This window comes from Homarus americanus, unplaced genomic scaffold, assembly GCF_018991925.1.
Source record: "Homarus americanus isolate GMGI-L3 unplaced genomic scaffold, GMGI_Hamer_2.0 scaffold34360, whole genome shotgun sequence".
Classification (NCBI taxonomy): domain Eukaryota; kingdom Metazoa; phylum Arthropoda; class Malacostraca; order Decapoda; family Nephropidae; genus Homarus; species Homarus americanus.
The window spans coordinates 1,241,546-1,259,690 of record NW_024739403.1 but is presented as its reverse complement, the minus strand read 5'-3'; the positions used below and the strand labels follow the sequence as shown (position 1 = coordinate 1,259,690).

General features: G+C 35.6%; 1 protein-coding gene across 1 annotated transcript in view; it reads right to left on the bottom strand.

Moving 5' to 3' along the window:
* The window catches only part of LOC121874695 (97 kDa heat shock protein-like), a 40,220-nt gene that overhangs the window by 17,146 nt on the left and 4,929 nt on the right, over nucleotides 1-18,145 (bottom strand). The window contains exons 2-9 of the mRNA XM_042378947.1: nucleotides 16,443-16,562; nucleotides 13,480-13,681; nucleotides 11,460-11,657; nucleotides 9,980-10,111; nucleotides 9,703-9,851; nucleotides 6,554-6,809; nucleotides 3,488-3,595; nucleotides 1,768-1,917 (exon numbers count right to left, since the gene is read on the bottom strand). Coding sequence (XP_042234881.1) covers nucleotides 1,768-1,917; nucleotides 3,488-3,595; nucleotides 6,554-6,809; nucleotides 9,703-9,851; nucleotides 9,980-10,111; nucleotides 11,460-11,657; nucleotides 13,480-13,681; nucleotides 16,443-16,562 — 1,315 coding nt within the window. The remainder of the gene's footprint in view (nucleotides 1-1,767; nucleotides 1,918-3,487; nucleotides 3,596-6,553; nucleotides 6,810-9,702; nucleotides 9,852-9,979; nucleotides 10,112-11,459; nucleotides 11,658-13,479; nucleotides 13,682-16,442; nucleotides 16,563-18,145) is intronic.

Sequence of the window (18,145 nt, the reverse complement as noted above, 5' to 3'; positions counted from 1 at the left end):
CCTCTTCTATATTACTTGTTTTTTCATACCATCATAAAGTTAAGATAAAATTTTTACTGCAACATAGTTATGTGTCGTCAAAAAGTGGAGTTTGGGGATCGGCCTGGACTCCATTTCAATTAATCCCATATGTTATGTTGTTCACTTTACGCGTTCCTCACTTTCCGCGGGACCCTCCGGGTTACATTAACCGCGTAATGTGAGACCCAACTGTACAGTACACTGACAGGCTGATGTATGGTGCCTTGCCATGCAGTACTGTATACAGTACATGGGGTCCTCATTATACACTGGGAATGTGTTCCAGAGAAAAGACTTATAATGAAACATTTTATAATGAGGAATTTTCCCAATAAGAATTAATGTAATTACGGGTATAGGCATTCCAACATGTAATGATACCCCACGAAATCTCAGCAAATCACCAAACCAAGGGGTCATTATAACATACTGTACAGTATATGATATGGAGATATATTCCTAACAACTTTATTTGTTACCTTTGAGAGATACATAATGGCCCAACTTTGCTATTTGAGCACTAACTGATTAAAGTATAAATAGAAAACAATATTATTTATTAGGTGCTGATAAATAGACTACAATATTTATTAATAAATGTTGAAGGCAGTTGCTGTGGTAAGCACCAACCATCTTGAGAAATGACAGCAGAGATGTACAAGATAAGGAGAGCATTGGCAATACTGCTCGGAGGAAGGCTGATGAGGTCAGTTGGTCGGTTTTATAAACAAGCACCAGGAATTTAATAAAAAATAACTCCTCTGGGGTTGATTGTTGGATTTTTTTTTGTCAGCAAAACTAATTACTGTATTTTATGATAATATTTTATTAACCCGACACCAAATGAACAAAGTTATTTGAGAATTATGGTGTTGCACTGCCGTATTAACGAGGTCGAGTTGTCCAACTACCCACCCACCCTATGTCCCACCTATCTCACACGATTCACTTTCCACTACAGGTATTTAATTTTCTTATTCTATAGTTTATATTCTTTTTTCCTAATTTAATTTAGAGCATCGAAATTTCCATAACTTTTATGGTTTCTTAGGTAACAATGACATGTGCACTCTTTTCACAGCTAACAAGCACACATGTGTTTTGGTGATTTCTAGAATCAATATTCTCCCACACACATTTTACCCCTAAACTATTTTTTATCTTAAATCTTTTTACTACTACACAGAATACAGTATTTTCTTTATTCAGAAGGCACACTAACACATTGAAATGAATTTTCTGCAAATTGTGTGGTTATGTAACATATAACAATGGCATTATTGCTCAGTTGGTGAGAAGTGACCAATGTATTTTGACGTGGTAGAAACTTAGCACTTGTAAGGCAATTTTATTGCTTGTTAGGGTGATTTTTACATTAAAAGTGCTTTTAACACTATTTATGCATCATATTTGGGTACACACAGATTTGGTGTAAAACAGTGGATGATTCAGATGATGTGTGTGTGAAACAATTGACGTATAATTAAAAAAATCCTCTATTTGTTGGCAATGTACAAGTGAAATGACATACTGTATACAGTTACCAGTAAAACGTACAGTGAAGACCCCATGAATATGAATTTTCAAAATATAGTAACATAATTAAGGCATCATCATCACAGTACCAGGGTATTATGAATGACTGGATGGTCATTGCACAAATCAAAATCACAAATACTTTACTTATGAAAAAATCAACCATAGCAGACTTCTCATGTAACTTCATATATGATACATAACAATTACCTTTTGACACTCTCCTTCTGGTCCTGGAGCAACATTTTCAACTGTATAATGTCCAATTATGGGGTCTGGGAAGGTTGATGGGACAGTGTACTGTGCTTGTAGCGTAAATGGCTCACGGCGGTAGAACGTTAGCATCTTTGAGAATGGTACCTAGAAAAACAATAGAAAATGAACTATTAAAACACAAGAATCTTACATTAGATCTAAAATTTGTATGTCTAATGCAAATTTTATGATGTTTATATTTAAAATAATCACAATCTTATAAGAATTCCAGCAATGTAAATTATATTCTGGCCAGGTAATTTGTATTAATTTTATGAGCTAAAACAAATATCTTCAGTAAATAAACAAATTATACTTCACCCAGACACTATCTGTCAATCAAAATACCCCACCTCCGCTGGGTCCCTCCCTCCCTCCCTAACCCCCCACCTTCCCTCCCTACCAGAGAAATGTTTGGGTGAAAACAGTAGGCTTACATTTTTAGAAATAAATAATACCCCAGACTAAAGTTTGGATAATATAATTGATATTGCTGGATTCCTAGCAAGACCAGGAATATTTTGAATATAAACGTCATATATTTGGCACAAAAGATATAATTTTTTTCTTTCTAATCAAAATTCTTACATGAGATCTAAAATTTGTATATCTAATGCAAATTTTATGATGTTTATATTTAAAATAATCACATCTTATAAGAATTCCAGCAATGTAAATTATATTCTGGCCAGGTAATTTGTATTAATTTTATGAGCTAAAACAAATATCTTCAGTAAATAAACAAATTATACTTCACCCAGACACTATCTGTCAATCAAAATACCCCACCTCCGCTGGGTCCCTCCCTCCCTCCCTAACCCCCCACCTTCCCTCCCTACCAGAGAAATGTTTGGGTGAAAACAGTAGGCTTACATTTTTAGTAATAAATAATACCCCAGACTAAAGTTTGGATAATATAATTGATATTGCTGGATTCCTAGCAAGACCAGGAATATTTTGAATATAAACGTCATATATTTGGCACAAAAGATATAATTTTTTTCTTTCTAATCAAAATTCTTACATTAGATCTAAAATTTGTATATCTAATGCAAATTTTATGATGTTTATATTTAAAATAATCACAATCTTATAAGAATTCCAGCAATGTAAATTATATTCTGGCCAGGTAATTTGTATGAATTTTATGAGCAAAAACAAATATCTTCAGTAAATACAGTAAACAAATTATACTTCACCCGCGTAAATGACCAAATTTACTGCGTAATTAAAGCATTTCATTCGGGAAGGCACCGCGTAAATGACCAAACGCGTAAACAAAAGCAGCGTAAATGCAGACTCCACTGTATATATATATTTTCCCTATTATTGAAAATGTTTTAATATTTACGATGAATCATACACTATAAGAGGCTGATCAGACCCCCCCCCCCCTCCTTCCCACTTGGGCACATACATAGTATCTACCCTCTCATAGTCCATGGCTCTCATTAGGCATCCAGCAATTCAAATTACACCAACAAAAAATAGGCTAAATGTTTTTGATTCAGGCAGTGTTGAGATAATTAACATCCCTTTAACCTTGCACCCTATTTTTTTCAACTGTCAGCATAATAAACATACAAAGGGGGTTATCAGTGGTGTAAATATACAGTATTTATCTTTTACTCAAATAGGTGTATCAACTGAAATTTTAGAGCAATGCAAAGCTTACCTGATGATTCTTGGGGAAGACTTCCATATCTGCTTCCTGACCTGATTCATCCTGCCAGACAAGACGAATGCTGTATGGCTGCACATCAGTTACTGAAAATTCGCGTACCTAAAAATAAAAACACAGTAATAACAGATATATTACCACTGAACTAAAGGTTTTAGGTACAGATGTGAATGTTGTTGAAACTGCCATGGGTAATAGAGTAGCTCCTTCTTTACTTCAGTCATATTCTGTACAATCATCTGCAGTTAAGTGCAAGTTGAACCTCTCAATCCAGCACCCTCGGGACCAGACCATATAATTTTCCAAACCACGAGTGGTCAATATTATTACAGTACCAAAACACCTACCATATACTGCATAAGCCTACCTCATGGCAAATAATCCTAAATTATTCATAAACAAACTCATTACTCATCACATGCAAAATAATATATTTTTTTAATTAAGTAATTATTAACCATAGTAAAAGAATTTGTGGATGGAACCATGAAGAGTATGGTGTGGGCGTGGGGAGACACCTTGTGGGCACATACCTAGAGATCTCATGAGGTGAGGTGATGTTTTGATCTTGTGCCCATTAACACCTTGACCACCCACCTCACCGAGCCTATCCTCTTATCCCCCCCTCCCCCATCAATTCCCCTCTTCTCCCCTACCTTTCCTTCAGAGGCTTGGTCTTCCCATAAGACGATAGTTGCTCTTTGCATGTACCTATACCTAAAATGAATTTCAAAGAAGCTGTGATTCTAAAATGCTTTACATAATTCCATGTTAGATATAAAGCCTGCATGTGTAAGACTGAGTGCATTTAAAATTCTGCTTAAGTAACTAAATACAGTACCACCGCCTGCCCCCTCCTTCATTTGCATCAGGTATTTGTAAATTTAAAGTGGTTTATATGTATAGTGAATGAGGTTCTGTTCATCATGTAGTAACATAAAGAAAGAATCTAGGGGTACAGTAAGCAGGCCCAGGATAAAGAAACTTACTGGTAAGATTCGCCTACCGTGAACATATACTGTATCGGGTAGCTATTGTTCCCCATAAATAACAAATGGAAATGCATGAATTTTAACCCCTCAAAATATTCCATAAAAAATCAAAATATATTAAGAGTATATGAGGCACTCAGCATTAGAAGCAGGTGAAGCGACACCCCGGCCAAAATGCGTTTTTTTTCTGGATATCACTATTTTCACCCTTCCTCTACATGTTGGCGTTGGATGTAACCCTCTAGCTAGAAAAAAATATGGTATAACATCTTTCAAAAATAAAGTGTGATTTCACCTCGAGCCTGGAGTTACGTATCTGGCTGTGCACTCAGTCAAAGAAGGTGGCAACATCCCGTTCAGAGCACAAGCCAATGACAGTGTGCCTCCCTCAGATCATACCCACTGTGGCAGCCAATCACAATGGATTTCCCCTTGCTACGTCACAGTTCCTCAGCCAATCCACGCGCCCAGATGCTGCCTCCTTGTTAGTTTTGGCGCGTTGTATAACATAAGGAGGTTCAGTGTACTTTCAACTGCTATTTTTGATAACTTTCAGCGTAACATTGACGTTATTCGTGTACCACGGGTGTGAGAAGTACTATGCAATATCTTTCCGATTAGAGCAAAACTCGAGTGAGGTCAGGCCTTCTGGTGTTGGTTCAGAAGCCTATTATTCCTGAGTGTGTGCTTAGTGACAACAGTGCTCAACCCAAGAATGCTTGGTGACAGGGATTTTGGTATACCATACTCATAATACAAAAAGTGACTGCTATGCATCACAAGACCTTTTTGTAGATTATGTTCCGGTACAGTTACAGTATGTGACATGCACTGACGGCAATAATGACGATGAAGGTGAAGATGAAAATGATGAAAGCGAGTCTAAAGGGAACACAAACAGACACACTAATGTATCACAAGAATATACAGACTGTGAGGAGGTAGAAGTGGAGTGACGAGACATGCATTGACCTTGATAGTGATGAAAGTGACCCTGACCCAAAGAATGCTAGTGAAAGTGAGCCCATAACTCAGTCTTATAATGAAACTGAACTGTTGCCGGCATCAATAATCAATGATTTAGTTGATGAAGAATCTGTGTGGTGATTTTTAGAGTGCAGTGAAAGACTTTGATCAGTACGTGATTGATTATGACAAGGCCATTGAAGTTATACGCACTCATCAGGATTTACATAACTACAAGTTGCTACGATCTTCAGGGATAATAAAATGAAGGAACTAAAAAAATAAGATTGTAATACTATTATCATAATACTGTTTTTACCAAATATTATGCAAACTTTCTCTGCCTTTGTATTCGTATGTTAATTACATTGGAGGGGAGGGGAAGGGAAGGGAGGAGGAGGTTAATGGTGGGGGATGAGTGTGGTGGTGTTTCCTTATTATTTATTATTACACACCTTAATATTATAAATCTTTGGCTAATAATAGGGCAGAAAGATAAATACTGATAGGCAAATGAGTTTATTATTATTTCATTTTTAAGACGGTGCTGTTTTTAGCGATCATTAACTTGTTTTACAGTATTAGCTCACAATAATAAGACAATTTTGCAGAAAATGCAATTATTGTTGGTTTGAAGATCAACACCTGTACATCACAAGTAGTTATTCTCATTCAACTCGTGATAAAATAATAACTATTCACAGTACTAACTTCCAGTTTTCACAGTTTGCTAGGAGAGGGATTGAGTTGCAATATAATTAAAAAATACTCTCTAGCTTAAAAAACAAAAAAGTTATGGTTGTTTGAACTTCGAAAAACTTTATACGCTTTTTCCCCAGCTTTTTTTAATTTGGCGCTTCACCCCCTTCTAATGCGGAGAGCCTTCCATAGCCTTTGGTAAATAAGCTGTCATAATATAATGTATTAGTGTTGTTACACAATTTTAAGGTTTTGGCACTGGGAAACAGGTTCAGAAGCATAAATAAGGGACTACATATGACAAGAATAACATATGCTGGACTGTGGACCAGGGAAGTCCGACCCATATAATCAAGTCACTGTTTGTAACTAGGCATTAAAGAGTTAAGAGTATAGTACTCACCTTAAATGCTGGAGAAAGTATGGCACACTGGAGAGCACAACCTCTTGCAACAGCTTCATCTTGGTTAAGAGTTGTAGATGGTATCTTATTAAACACCTTTTCAATCAGTTGTTTGATTGCTGGAATACGAGTAGATCCACCAACAATCTCAACACTGGCAATATCATCAAGCTTGAGTGAGCAGTCTGAGAGGCACTGCTGAAGTGTAGACTCAACACGCTTCAAAAGAGGAGCAGACATTTCTTCCAAGCTCACTCTAAAAAAAACATAGTAATTAGTAAACTGTAAATAACACTATTATTTGCTAATGTTAGCTCACTGTGTCAACTGATAAGAGTATTGTCATCCAAAATTTAAAATAATGTTCAATCTTCACAGCCAAGATGATATGAAAATAGGAGATTCTTTAAAAGTTTACCATTAGAAACAGTGTTTGAGACTTCACACTAAGCAGTAAACACTGAGAACCTATCATTCCCTTATAAAAGAAAGACTGCACTACACAATGTCAAATTATGTGTTTTACCAAAACAATTCCAAGAATCAAAGACAAGAACGAACAAACTTTCCACCTTCATTCATAATACTGCAAGAGATGTGCTCTGCTATGCTGCTACTCCAACAATGCCCCAAATCTGGTGTATCCCTATTGCTTCACACAGCCCAGCATCACATTCTTCCCAAAAATTCATTTGTTGCCATATTCTCTCATCATTCATGCAAAACCCATTTTTAGATGCCTATTCCCTTTCACTTCTAATGCATACCTTGATTTCCTTGTCTTCTCCTTTCTCCTACCATACACTCATGAGTGATACAATCTTGGTTACCAATCTTTAATTTCCAATCTCTAACTTAAATTTGCATACTGACTGTTACGAGTGAGCGTTCCATCGTTGGTTGTGGATTCGCAACGTGAACGTCTTTTGTTTGTGACGTCATTTCTGCCACATCCGCTCGCTTTGTTTACTTTAGTATGGGCCCGGCAATGTTAAGTTAAGTACAGAGTATCTCCTTTCTTATTGTACAGTATGTTTCTAGTGGTATAACGTGTAAACCTTGCTCGACTTTTATAACACCAAGTAAAGTATTATTTGTGAAAGATTATTGTTAACCATATTTTGGAGTTCCACGGAAAATAACTTACTTATTTATGAGGCTTCGTGTGGTGCATAGACCACGTTGTTCATCGTAGTTTCTAGACTAAATAAGTCTTTACTTTTGTGTTCATTATTTTGTCACTCTTTTGAGTCATTTATTTGATCAGATTGAATTTGTATTTATTTATTTTTGTACATACGGTTATACTTATTGTTTGTTCATTTGTTAATATATTCTCTTATTAAACTACTGCATGTATTTCAATATACCCCAAAGTAATGAGGTGATAATTTGGTGGGATCTATTCCTGGACCTACAGTACAAAGTGTAATTTGTGAATTTGTGATATTGTTACACCCTTAAGAGGCCCAAGGGTCGTAACACTGACCAACATTTCTTCTTCTCTGCATCTTATTTACACCTCATAATGCACTCAAGCTTATCATTTCTGTCACTTATAGCTTGCTCCTCCTTTCTCTTACATTTAAAGTTCATGCTTCATACACATATAATATCAAGTCACGAATTTCCACTGTACATCATCATCTTTGCACTTGTTTTAATTGTCTTCCATGCAAATGTGAATGTATTTATATATTTTTAGCTTCTGTGACTCAGTAATTCTCTCTATCATTCCACATGCTGACACATCACTCTCAGATATCTGAAACACTGGTATGTAAAACCAAAGTAGCGAAATACAATGCCCCCATCTAGGTGAAGGGACAACCCATGACTTCTTCACCAGTAATGTTGCCACTTGTGACTATCGCCACACATACAAATAGCATTGAATAGAGACGTATAATTTAGTTAAAGCTAATCCCTTTCTTCATTATTTATATTTCCATGAGCAAATACGGCCACCAAGCTAATATTTAAATCACATTATGGTACAGTCAACCCTCACTTTACGCGGTCCCACATTCCGCGTTTCCAAGCCCTGCCAGAACCCAGGATGCTCACATTCCGCGGTGGGTGTACCCCTTTACACGGGTGAAGTATAATTTTTTTATTTAGCTCATAAAATTCATACAAATTATCCAGCCAGAATATAATTTACATTGCTGGAATTCTTACAATTTGATGATCATTTTGAATATAAACATCATAGACTTTGCATTAGACATACAAATTTTAGATATAATGTTTACTCTGAGTAAATATGTTATCTTTTGTGCAAAATATATGACATTTATATTCAAAATATTCCTGGTCTTCCAAGGAATCCAGCAATGTCAATTATATTATCCTAACTTTAGTCTGATTTATTATTTATTACTAAAAAGGTAAACAGTCTGGTATTCCCACACGTTCATCTGGTAGGGAGGGTTGGTGGGGGGTGGGAGGGAGGGAGAGACCAGTGACCGACCACCTGGCACCACGGTGTGAAGAATATTTTTTTTTATTAACTAAGATATTTGTTTTAGCTCATAAAATTCATACAAATTACCCGGCCAGAATATAATTTACATTGCTGGAATTCTTACAATTTGATGATCATTTTGAATATAAACATCATAGATTTTGCATTAGACATACAAATTTTAGATATAATGTTTACTCTGAGTAAATATGTTATCTTTTGTGCAAAATATATGACATTTGTATTCAAAATATTCCTGGTCTTACAAGGAATCCAGCAATGTCAATTATATTATCCTAACTTTAGTTTGAGGTATTATTTATTACTATACCTGGTTTTCCCCCCAAAAGTTCTCAGAGAGGGAAGAGCCAGCGAGTGTAGTGTGAGAAGAGGGGGAGGGAGTCGAGTCCATTATTTGAATGGACATTAACTTGGCGACTGTATTTCTCTTAAGTATTAATTGTGTGCAAGTACCATCATAAAATTAAGATGTTATTTTTACTAGAACATAGGTATTGTGTTGGAAAAAGTGGAGTTTGGGGGTCAGCTGGTCTCTATTTCATTTAATCCCATATGTTATGTTATTCACTTTACGCGTGAAGTTTCTCACTTTCCGCGGTACCCTGTGGGTTACATTAACCGCGTAAAGTGAGGGTTGACTGTACTGTATGTGAATTCTCACCTGTTCAATTTGCCAGATACATCTTTGTCATCCATAAAGCACTCTATGTTAATAGGAAGATCAGTGGAATTGGCAGACATCTGTTTCTTTAGCTTCTCAACTTCAGTGCAGAGTCGAAGCCAAGCACGGGGATTTGTAGTTGCATCAATCTGTTTTCAAAAATATACAGGTATAAAAAAACACATGGATGCAATATCAAAGTGCAACTCAATACTGTACACATTTGATGACAGGAAATTATATCAAATGTAAAAATCAACTTAAGATAACAGCCCACCTTATATTTTGATTTGAATTCAATGGCGAAGTGTTGAGCCAAAAGGTGATCAAAGTCACGCCCTCCAAGATTGGAATCTGCAGCTGTGGCCAACATCTTAAGTTTACCTTTATTAAATGCTACTACAGACACCTGAAATTGAAAACATGAGAAGGTCGGTTACCCAATTTCTCCTTATACATCACCTTCCACATTTATTTTCTTGTGAAATAATCTTTAAACTGCTAGTCAACACTGGAGGGGATACTGATGGTACCGGGGTTAAGTTCCAAGTCAAAAGTGACTGGAAGTTTAGGTAACTGCTACTTTTACTGATGGTAAGAGAAAGGTGCATGAAACTGGTGTGAGAAGTGATCTATGGCAGCAAGAATGATTTTTTTTCTATTTAAAAAGTATATATGTACTGTTTAAATAAAAATATCTGAATCACTTATTTTAATCAGATTCAATTTATTTGTACCTGGTGCAGGTACAGATACATTCTAAAAATAGTACACGTCCAGTACTTGCCAAAAGAGCTTAATAGATGTGACCAACTGCCCAAGTGGCTAAAGAACCAATCAGTGGCAAAGAGAGTAAAGTATAACTGTTCACTTCCTAAACCTCAATAACAGGAGCGCATATTCATCTTCTAATGTACAGAGATTTACACATTTACCGTCTTAAATCTACCTTACAAATAATTTTCTTTTTATTATGAAAAAGGAATAAGCAGTTATGGTCAAGATAATATCAGTAAATTATTTAATATTTTATTACTACTTTGCAGGTTTCAGACACAGTAGGTATGGTTCACTGAACTTCATTCTTGTAAACAAACTCACGGGTAGACGAAATACAGATTGATGATAGTAATCAGGGTTGGCTGGTATATATCAACTTGATCTAAATCAGTACGAGAAAATTAAAAAAATATATAAAAAAGCTACTAATTGATAACCTATTATTTAATGTATGTGGAAAGTTGACAACCCTTTCTAATGCCTCCATGCTACAATTAGCTCAAGCCTACATACTGTAATTCATCCTCTCTACCTGCTCATGTTTAGCAGCAAAACATGAGCAGTTAAGGAGGATGAATTATCGAACGTAAGCTTGAACAAGCTGAAATGAAAATTGGGAGGTGGATGTGTAATGTAACATTGAAAGAGAGGAAACCCTGTTCGTAGCTAAGAGGATGGCTGGGAATTCAGGGTTATTGCCAAGGTTTAACAAAGAGGCGAGTCGAGATAGTGGAGACCAACTGGGTTACGAGATGCAGTAGTTTGAACGTGAAGTGGAGTAGTAAAGGGTATTTATTTATTTTTACTTTTTCTCGTTCCTTTTTTTATGCAAGCTATAAGTACTGTATTTTTTAGCACATTTATCATAGGTTGGATCATAATTGAAATCAATGAAGAAGTTTCTACTGCAAATTCATTGTGATAAATACTGTCACATTTAGAAAAGTCAGTCTCACATATGAGTGCAATATACTAACCTGAAGATTTGCATTACCACAATCAACAAAAACCACATTTCTTGGTTTCTCTTCTGATGATGGAAGGTCCTGCTTGTAAATACCATATGCTAGGGCTGTGGCTGTGGTTTCATTCAAAAGACGTAACACATTGAGGCCAGCAGTAAATGCAGCATCTAAGAGTGCCCGACGTTCAGCATCAGTATAAAAACATGGAACCTGTAAAGAACCCATAAATACATTAGACAGATCAGGTAAAAATAAAACAGCATCATTGTAGTAGTTATTTGCAATTGAACTGAATTTAATTCACATAACATCACAAACCAAAGTGAAGTTCAAAATGTTTAATTCAGATTTTCAGTTTAGCTGCTTTTGTAAAATATAACAACTTTCAAGAAAAAATTGCCTTACTGAGCCTTTTCAGAACTTCATATACTGTAGTGTAATGTACATTGATTTCTGACAAATCCATTTTTTTTCTTTTTTCAATTTAGTGGTGACAGGCCTTAGCACAGTTCTGTCAAAGTTAAAAAATCTAAACATCTTGGGATCAAGCACTATGACCTTTTCATAGTTACATATGTAAAAGTGATAGGGAACCGAGATTGTAGTTTGGCCCACCCCCTCCCCCAAGGAAAAAATATGTACAGTACTGTATTAATATTCATAATTATAAAAAATATATGGTATTTTTATGTACAGGCAACCCTCACTATACACACTCCCACTATAGTACAGTATAATTATAATTTTCTCATATATGAAATTATAAACTAGTAAACACTTTCACTATGTACAATGTAGTTTTGCTAATACTGTACTGTTAAAACATTTTTCCAGTCATGCAAATTTCAATATTCGTAATCACTTTACTTTGAACCACCTACAATTGAATATGGTGGTGGTAAAGGAAACAATGCGCTAGTATAGAGTTTATTCCTTATAAGTTTTGACTTTAACTACTGTAGGCTTCTTCAGAGGAACAACTTTTACCAGAAAGAAAAATGCATGCTAGATTAGGTGACTTGGATATGATGCATGCAACTAGTTGACTGATTTGTTTTTGATTTGCGATTGGTCAGTTGGAGTTGTTCCTCTGAAGAAGCCTACAAAAGTTAAAATCAAAACTCATAAGGAATAAATTCTCTGTACCAGAGCTCATTGTTTCCTTTGCCACCACCATATTCAACCTGTCCAAATGAAACATCACAAATAGTATAATTTGCCAACCCAGGGTATTAGGTCAGACTTGTTTTTTGTATCAAATGACTTCTGTTACCAGTAATTCTATCCTGCTCTGTTATTTTAATGAAAACCTCCAGCTATTAAAAAAATTAATTTATTTTTGTATTATCAGATGATGCTTAGGTGCTAACACATGCATCTGGGAACATCCGTTAATATCGGTCAGTAAACTGGGTTATGCATAGTTTAGACGAGGTATGGAAACTACACTCGCATCTTACCCTCCCTTTCTCTTGCAGTGGAAATATAGCTACTCATAGCTAGTGTCCTTCCCTCTGCAAGGGAACCTATGAGACATCTCTGAATTGAGATAAACAGCAAGCGAGTCAAAGTCACACCCTGTAATACCTTAATGAACTTATTTGTTTTACTTTCATATATGTACAGTTTTTATGGGAAGTTCATTTAATTATTTTGGGACAATTATATTTTGCATTAATTTATTGAGCTATTACAGGTGTTTATCATTTGTAAAGTACTGTACATAACTTTTTTTTTTATGAACCCTTTTGCAGTCTCCCGCACTTGCCATTTTATTTTGGCTACCGCCAGACGATTTTATTCAGCTTTGAGTAACCTCCCGCACCCAAAAGGTTAAGATGTCTGAAAATCAGCCCTCTGGAATGCATTCTCCATTCTAACTCCATGTTATTTATAGAAATTTTCACTTTGTGCACATATTGCAGAATATAACCCTTTTATTTACAGAGGTCTGTCTTTTTCAGATCTAAAATGTATTACAGTAAGTAAAGACTAACCATTTATAAAAGAACCTGTAGGATACTACACTTACCCCAATAACTACATCGTTGACCTTAATGCCCAAGGCCTGCTCAGCAGTTAGTTTAAGCTTAGTGAAAAGCATGGCTGTGATCTGGATAGGTGTGAATGTTTGTTCTTCATTTAGATATCGCACCACAATACCAACATTTCTGTCTGGCAGCTCAACTACTCGATACTGGAGAGATGACACTTCAGCCTGCAGTTTAGGATCCCTGGAAAATCAATTATCATCAACAAACTGTAACCATATCCTCCAAACTACATTTATTAACACCAAACCAAAGACTTTTGATTACATTAAAACCTCACTAAGGCAGACTAATTGGGAGGAAGAGGACCCATTCAGTTGGAAACTAGTACAGGTATTCCACTGTGATAAAATCCCACTGAACAAGAATCAGTTCAAAGAGCTTAGTGTTTTAGAGTATGAAAATTAAATGAATGAACTTTTATTCATCCTAACTAACAAAATTACAAGTGAACCAGCCTGCATTATTATCATTCATGGAGTGCAGTTAGTTATGCATTATCATTGGTTGAGCAGCAAGCCAGGAAAGTGCACTCAGAGACTCATTTTCTAAACTCTGAGGTGAAGTCAGCAGCAGTCTGGCCCAGAGCCTGGCTAGCAATCGAGCCAAGACAGGCTTGGTGGCATTTTGTTTTCTGGTTATCAGTCAGTATCACCTGTGTACTTGTACTATCCACAGCAAACTTTTGTCGCTCAGAAAGCACTGTAGATGCTAACCAGGTGTACAGAGTGCAGTAAGTAATGTAAAACCAAAACTGTGCTTAGTCTGTTTATTCAAACAGGATTCAGCAAGATGGCTTTACCTCAAAAATGCTCATAGCCTGCCAGCTGTCCTAACTCTCCACTTCTTCAACCTACCAGTTAATTTTTCAATGTCTCAATTTAAGATTGACACATGTGTATAAAGAACTGCTGTATTTTTTTTTATAAAACACATTATTAATGCTTTTAATTAATTAAAAAAGGAATTATTGTAATATAAAAGCTGGATTTATAACTACTGATGATGATAACAGGAGACAATTAGCATCAATACGGAACCCAACTCTTTAGAGCTAAGCCGTACAGTACAGGGTATATAACCATTTCTGAACTCTTTACAAACATTACTATCTATGTCACACCGGCAACATTTATCTTTTAATTTTTATTCGGAAACATCCTTTAGCTTTTGAAGGAAATTTAAAATTATTATAACAGTGACAGCCATCACCATGCATTTGTGGTGTCCCACAAGCGTGTGATGTCGTTTATCGGCGTGCAGCAAAGATTTGTACTGTACCAGTTGCTATTTTGTGTTTTTGGAGTGTTCAGTATGGCCATCTTAATACAACGAGGAACAATCATAACAATAACAGCTGAGTATAGTAAGTAATAACACTGAATTTGATTTTACCCTCATTTTAGGAAAACTATGGCTACAGGAAAAAATTACACTCAAAAGTGTTTCCCAAATATTTCCTTCCAAAGTATGAGTGCATCTTACATGCCTATGTGTCACATAAGCAGTAAAATACAGTACTGTAATTACAGCTTGGTGAGTATTTGAAGTGGAAATATTAAGAATGTATTTATTCAATTTAACTACCCTCAAACAGCTATAATCCCCATATAACATACCGGGGTAGTGTTATAAACTACTATTGATGCTGGAAATACAAGCTTTCATGTTGCTCACCTCCATTTAGACATCACACCCACAAAGCACTGTCAACTAGGCACTCACTCACCTGTGAGATGCTGATAGCTCAAACTGCTTCTTCACAAAATAAATATATATATTTTTTTTTATTAAGAATACTGTACACTGAAAAAATAATTTTTTTTTTAAATATATGGTTTGTGACAGGTTCTCATCAACACAGAGCAACTTCAAAATATTCCCAGTTCAAAAATTATATACTGAACTGCATATGCCATTTGTAGTGGCGTTCACATGCACGTACCACACCAGTGACCAATGCAGGATATTGTTTCTTGAAACAAAAATTTATTAATACAATACTAACAAATACCCGTATACTTGGGTTCTTGCCACAGAAATAAAGTAATCCCTCGCCAACTGCAGGGGTTACATTCTAGAATTCCCCTGTGGTTATAAATGGTTGGGTCCAATGGAAAATATGGGGCTTGAGGAAGTGACCAGACATACAGTAATGTATATAGTACCATTAACTGGGGTTACTTCGGACGATTTTTTTAAAGCTGCTGTTCAAGATATAAGGCCAAAAGCAGAGGTTAAATATCATATTGGTGTATTTACCAATGGTCTAGCAATATTTAACAACATTTCAAAGTTCACACTTATTCTGAAAGATATATATTTATAGGTGTCCAAAGTCACCCCTGATCTGAGGGAACTTCATACAGCAATGGGGAAAACTTATATACAATACCACACTTACATTTTTAATTCTTTTATAACTTTTATCTATTCCAAATCACAACACTCAATCATTCATTCTTTTCCACATATAACTTCTCCCCGTTATTTCCTACACTATTCCTTCATAGACGTGCATCACTAACCCCTAACTGTATACAGTACTGTAAAAAGTCTACCATGTATGAAATATTTTAGATACATGTACACTTGTACAGCATATTCTTCTTCCCTACTTCATTCACTCCATTTGCATTATACAATTACTGTCACACTATCCTCTCTAGGCAATATATACTGTATAGTAGATATGAAGATCAGCCTATCTATTGGCTAAATATGAGAATGCGGTTGTACAAATGAAGCCTACCGTAAGTAAATCATAAACCAGAAAGGGAACTACAGGGGTGGGGGGAAGGTTATCTCTCATGAACACCCATATTTTTTTTTTATGGTAGTGATTCCATGTGTACAGTATATCAAATTTACAAACTTCAGTGTATTGTACTACCAAAAATCATTGATAAGAAAATTATCCAAGTCTTCCAAAAATAAACCTTACCTATAATGTCGTCCCAAAAGTCTTTTGAAGCAATGGACAGTATTTTTCATGTTTGTCGTCATTTGGTTCTTGGCAGCCACACCAAGGACACGGTTTTTCTCTCCAAAAGCAATAGTTGACCTGAAAGAAGATTTTTATTGTAAGAAATTCTACAGTGCTTGTATTGGCTATTCAACCTACATGAAAAAATGCCTGAAGTCAAAGAAACCCTTAATGCTTCCACACTGGAATGGACTCAGTACTGTACGGACATATCAAACAATCTCATTTGCACCAATGTCTATTATTACCCAATCGACATATCATTAACCATCTTGCTGCTGGAAAACAAAACATTTGTCAGCCACTTCACTACACACGGGTGTGAGCTCTGAGCAGCTGAGATCCCACACTCCATTGCCACCCCCCCCCCATTCAGTGTACTAACTCTAGCAAAAAGAAATGTTTATACTGTATATAATTATATTATTTATCTTGCTGGTTAGTTGGCACATATGATGGTTCCCTCCTTTGTAATGGTGTGGAACCAAACCAGGTAAGATAACTCTTAACCAGGTCACAATACTTACTGCCAGTGAGCAAATCTTAAAAAAAAAGTCACCACCTATTATTTTTTGCAGTACTAAATAAATAAATAAAAAAAATCTGACAAGCACCTGCATGAGTCAGCAACCTAATCACCCCCTCAGCTTTCATGTTGACATCATCTATACAACTGCCCAACCCTCACCTTGTTTGGACAGTCAATCCTCGACTTACGACGGGGTTAAGGACCAACGACCAGGTCGTAAGGCGAAAATGCGAAAACAACACATAGCAAATCTAAAATGGGTGTCTCTTTTCTTCTCGGCACCACAAGAACTCACTTTTACGCTTGACAGCCATTTTAAAGGAAATTACTAACGAAAATTTTTTCAGTACCCAGCGCGATCACTAACGTCGAGACTCGAAAATAAGTAATTTGAAAAGTATTTTATACGAATGTGGTGGTCGTAAGTCGAGTAGGACATAAGTCAAGGAGTACCTGTGTGTGTATATATCAGGGTTGTTATGATTTAAATCAAATGATTTAAATCACATGATTGAAATCGATTTAAATCAGAGTAAAAAAATTAAGAATTAAATCAAAATGATTTTTTGCTAATAATGTTTTCTCTTTTTATTCTACATGATTGAAAATTATATGCAAAGCAGCAGGTTAATAACATTATTTGGATTTACATAATTATGTACTGTACTATAGTCTGTTCTCTCCAGTTTTGCAAAACTTTGATCATATCATAAGGTTTCATTATTAATGTATATATTTACATAAAATATATTGTTAACTAAGATAATAAATACTATTGAAATTCAGAAGAACTGTAGTATTCTCTTCTCCCAGCATTATATATCAGTCAATAAGGAGCAAGGGGCTGTAAATTTTTGCAAAGCTAGAGTGAACAGGCTGTAGGCACTAGGCTATACATATTCAGATATTCTATGGATGGATGGAGTAATGTCCATAATGAGCCTATAGTATGTATAACTTTAACAGCGGACAACCGTATTTATCTTGTTGACTCTATAGACACAGAATCAAGACACACAGCTGAATATCTGTTGAAATTAGCTGAATGTGCTACAAAAAAGTGTGAAGACAAATTTGGATGCACAGTAAGAAGCTGTGTAACAGATAATGCTGCTAATATGGCAAAAATGAG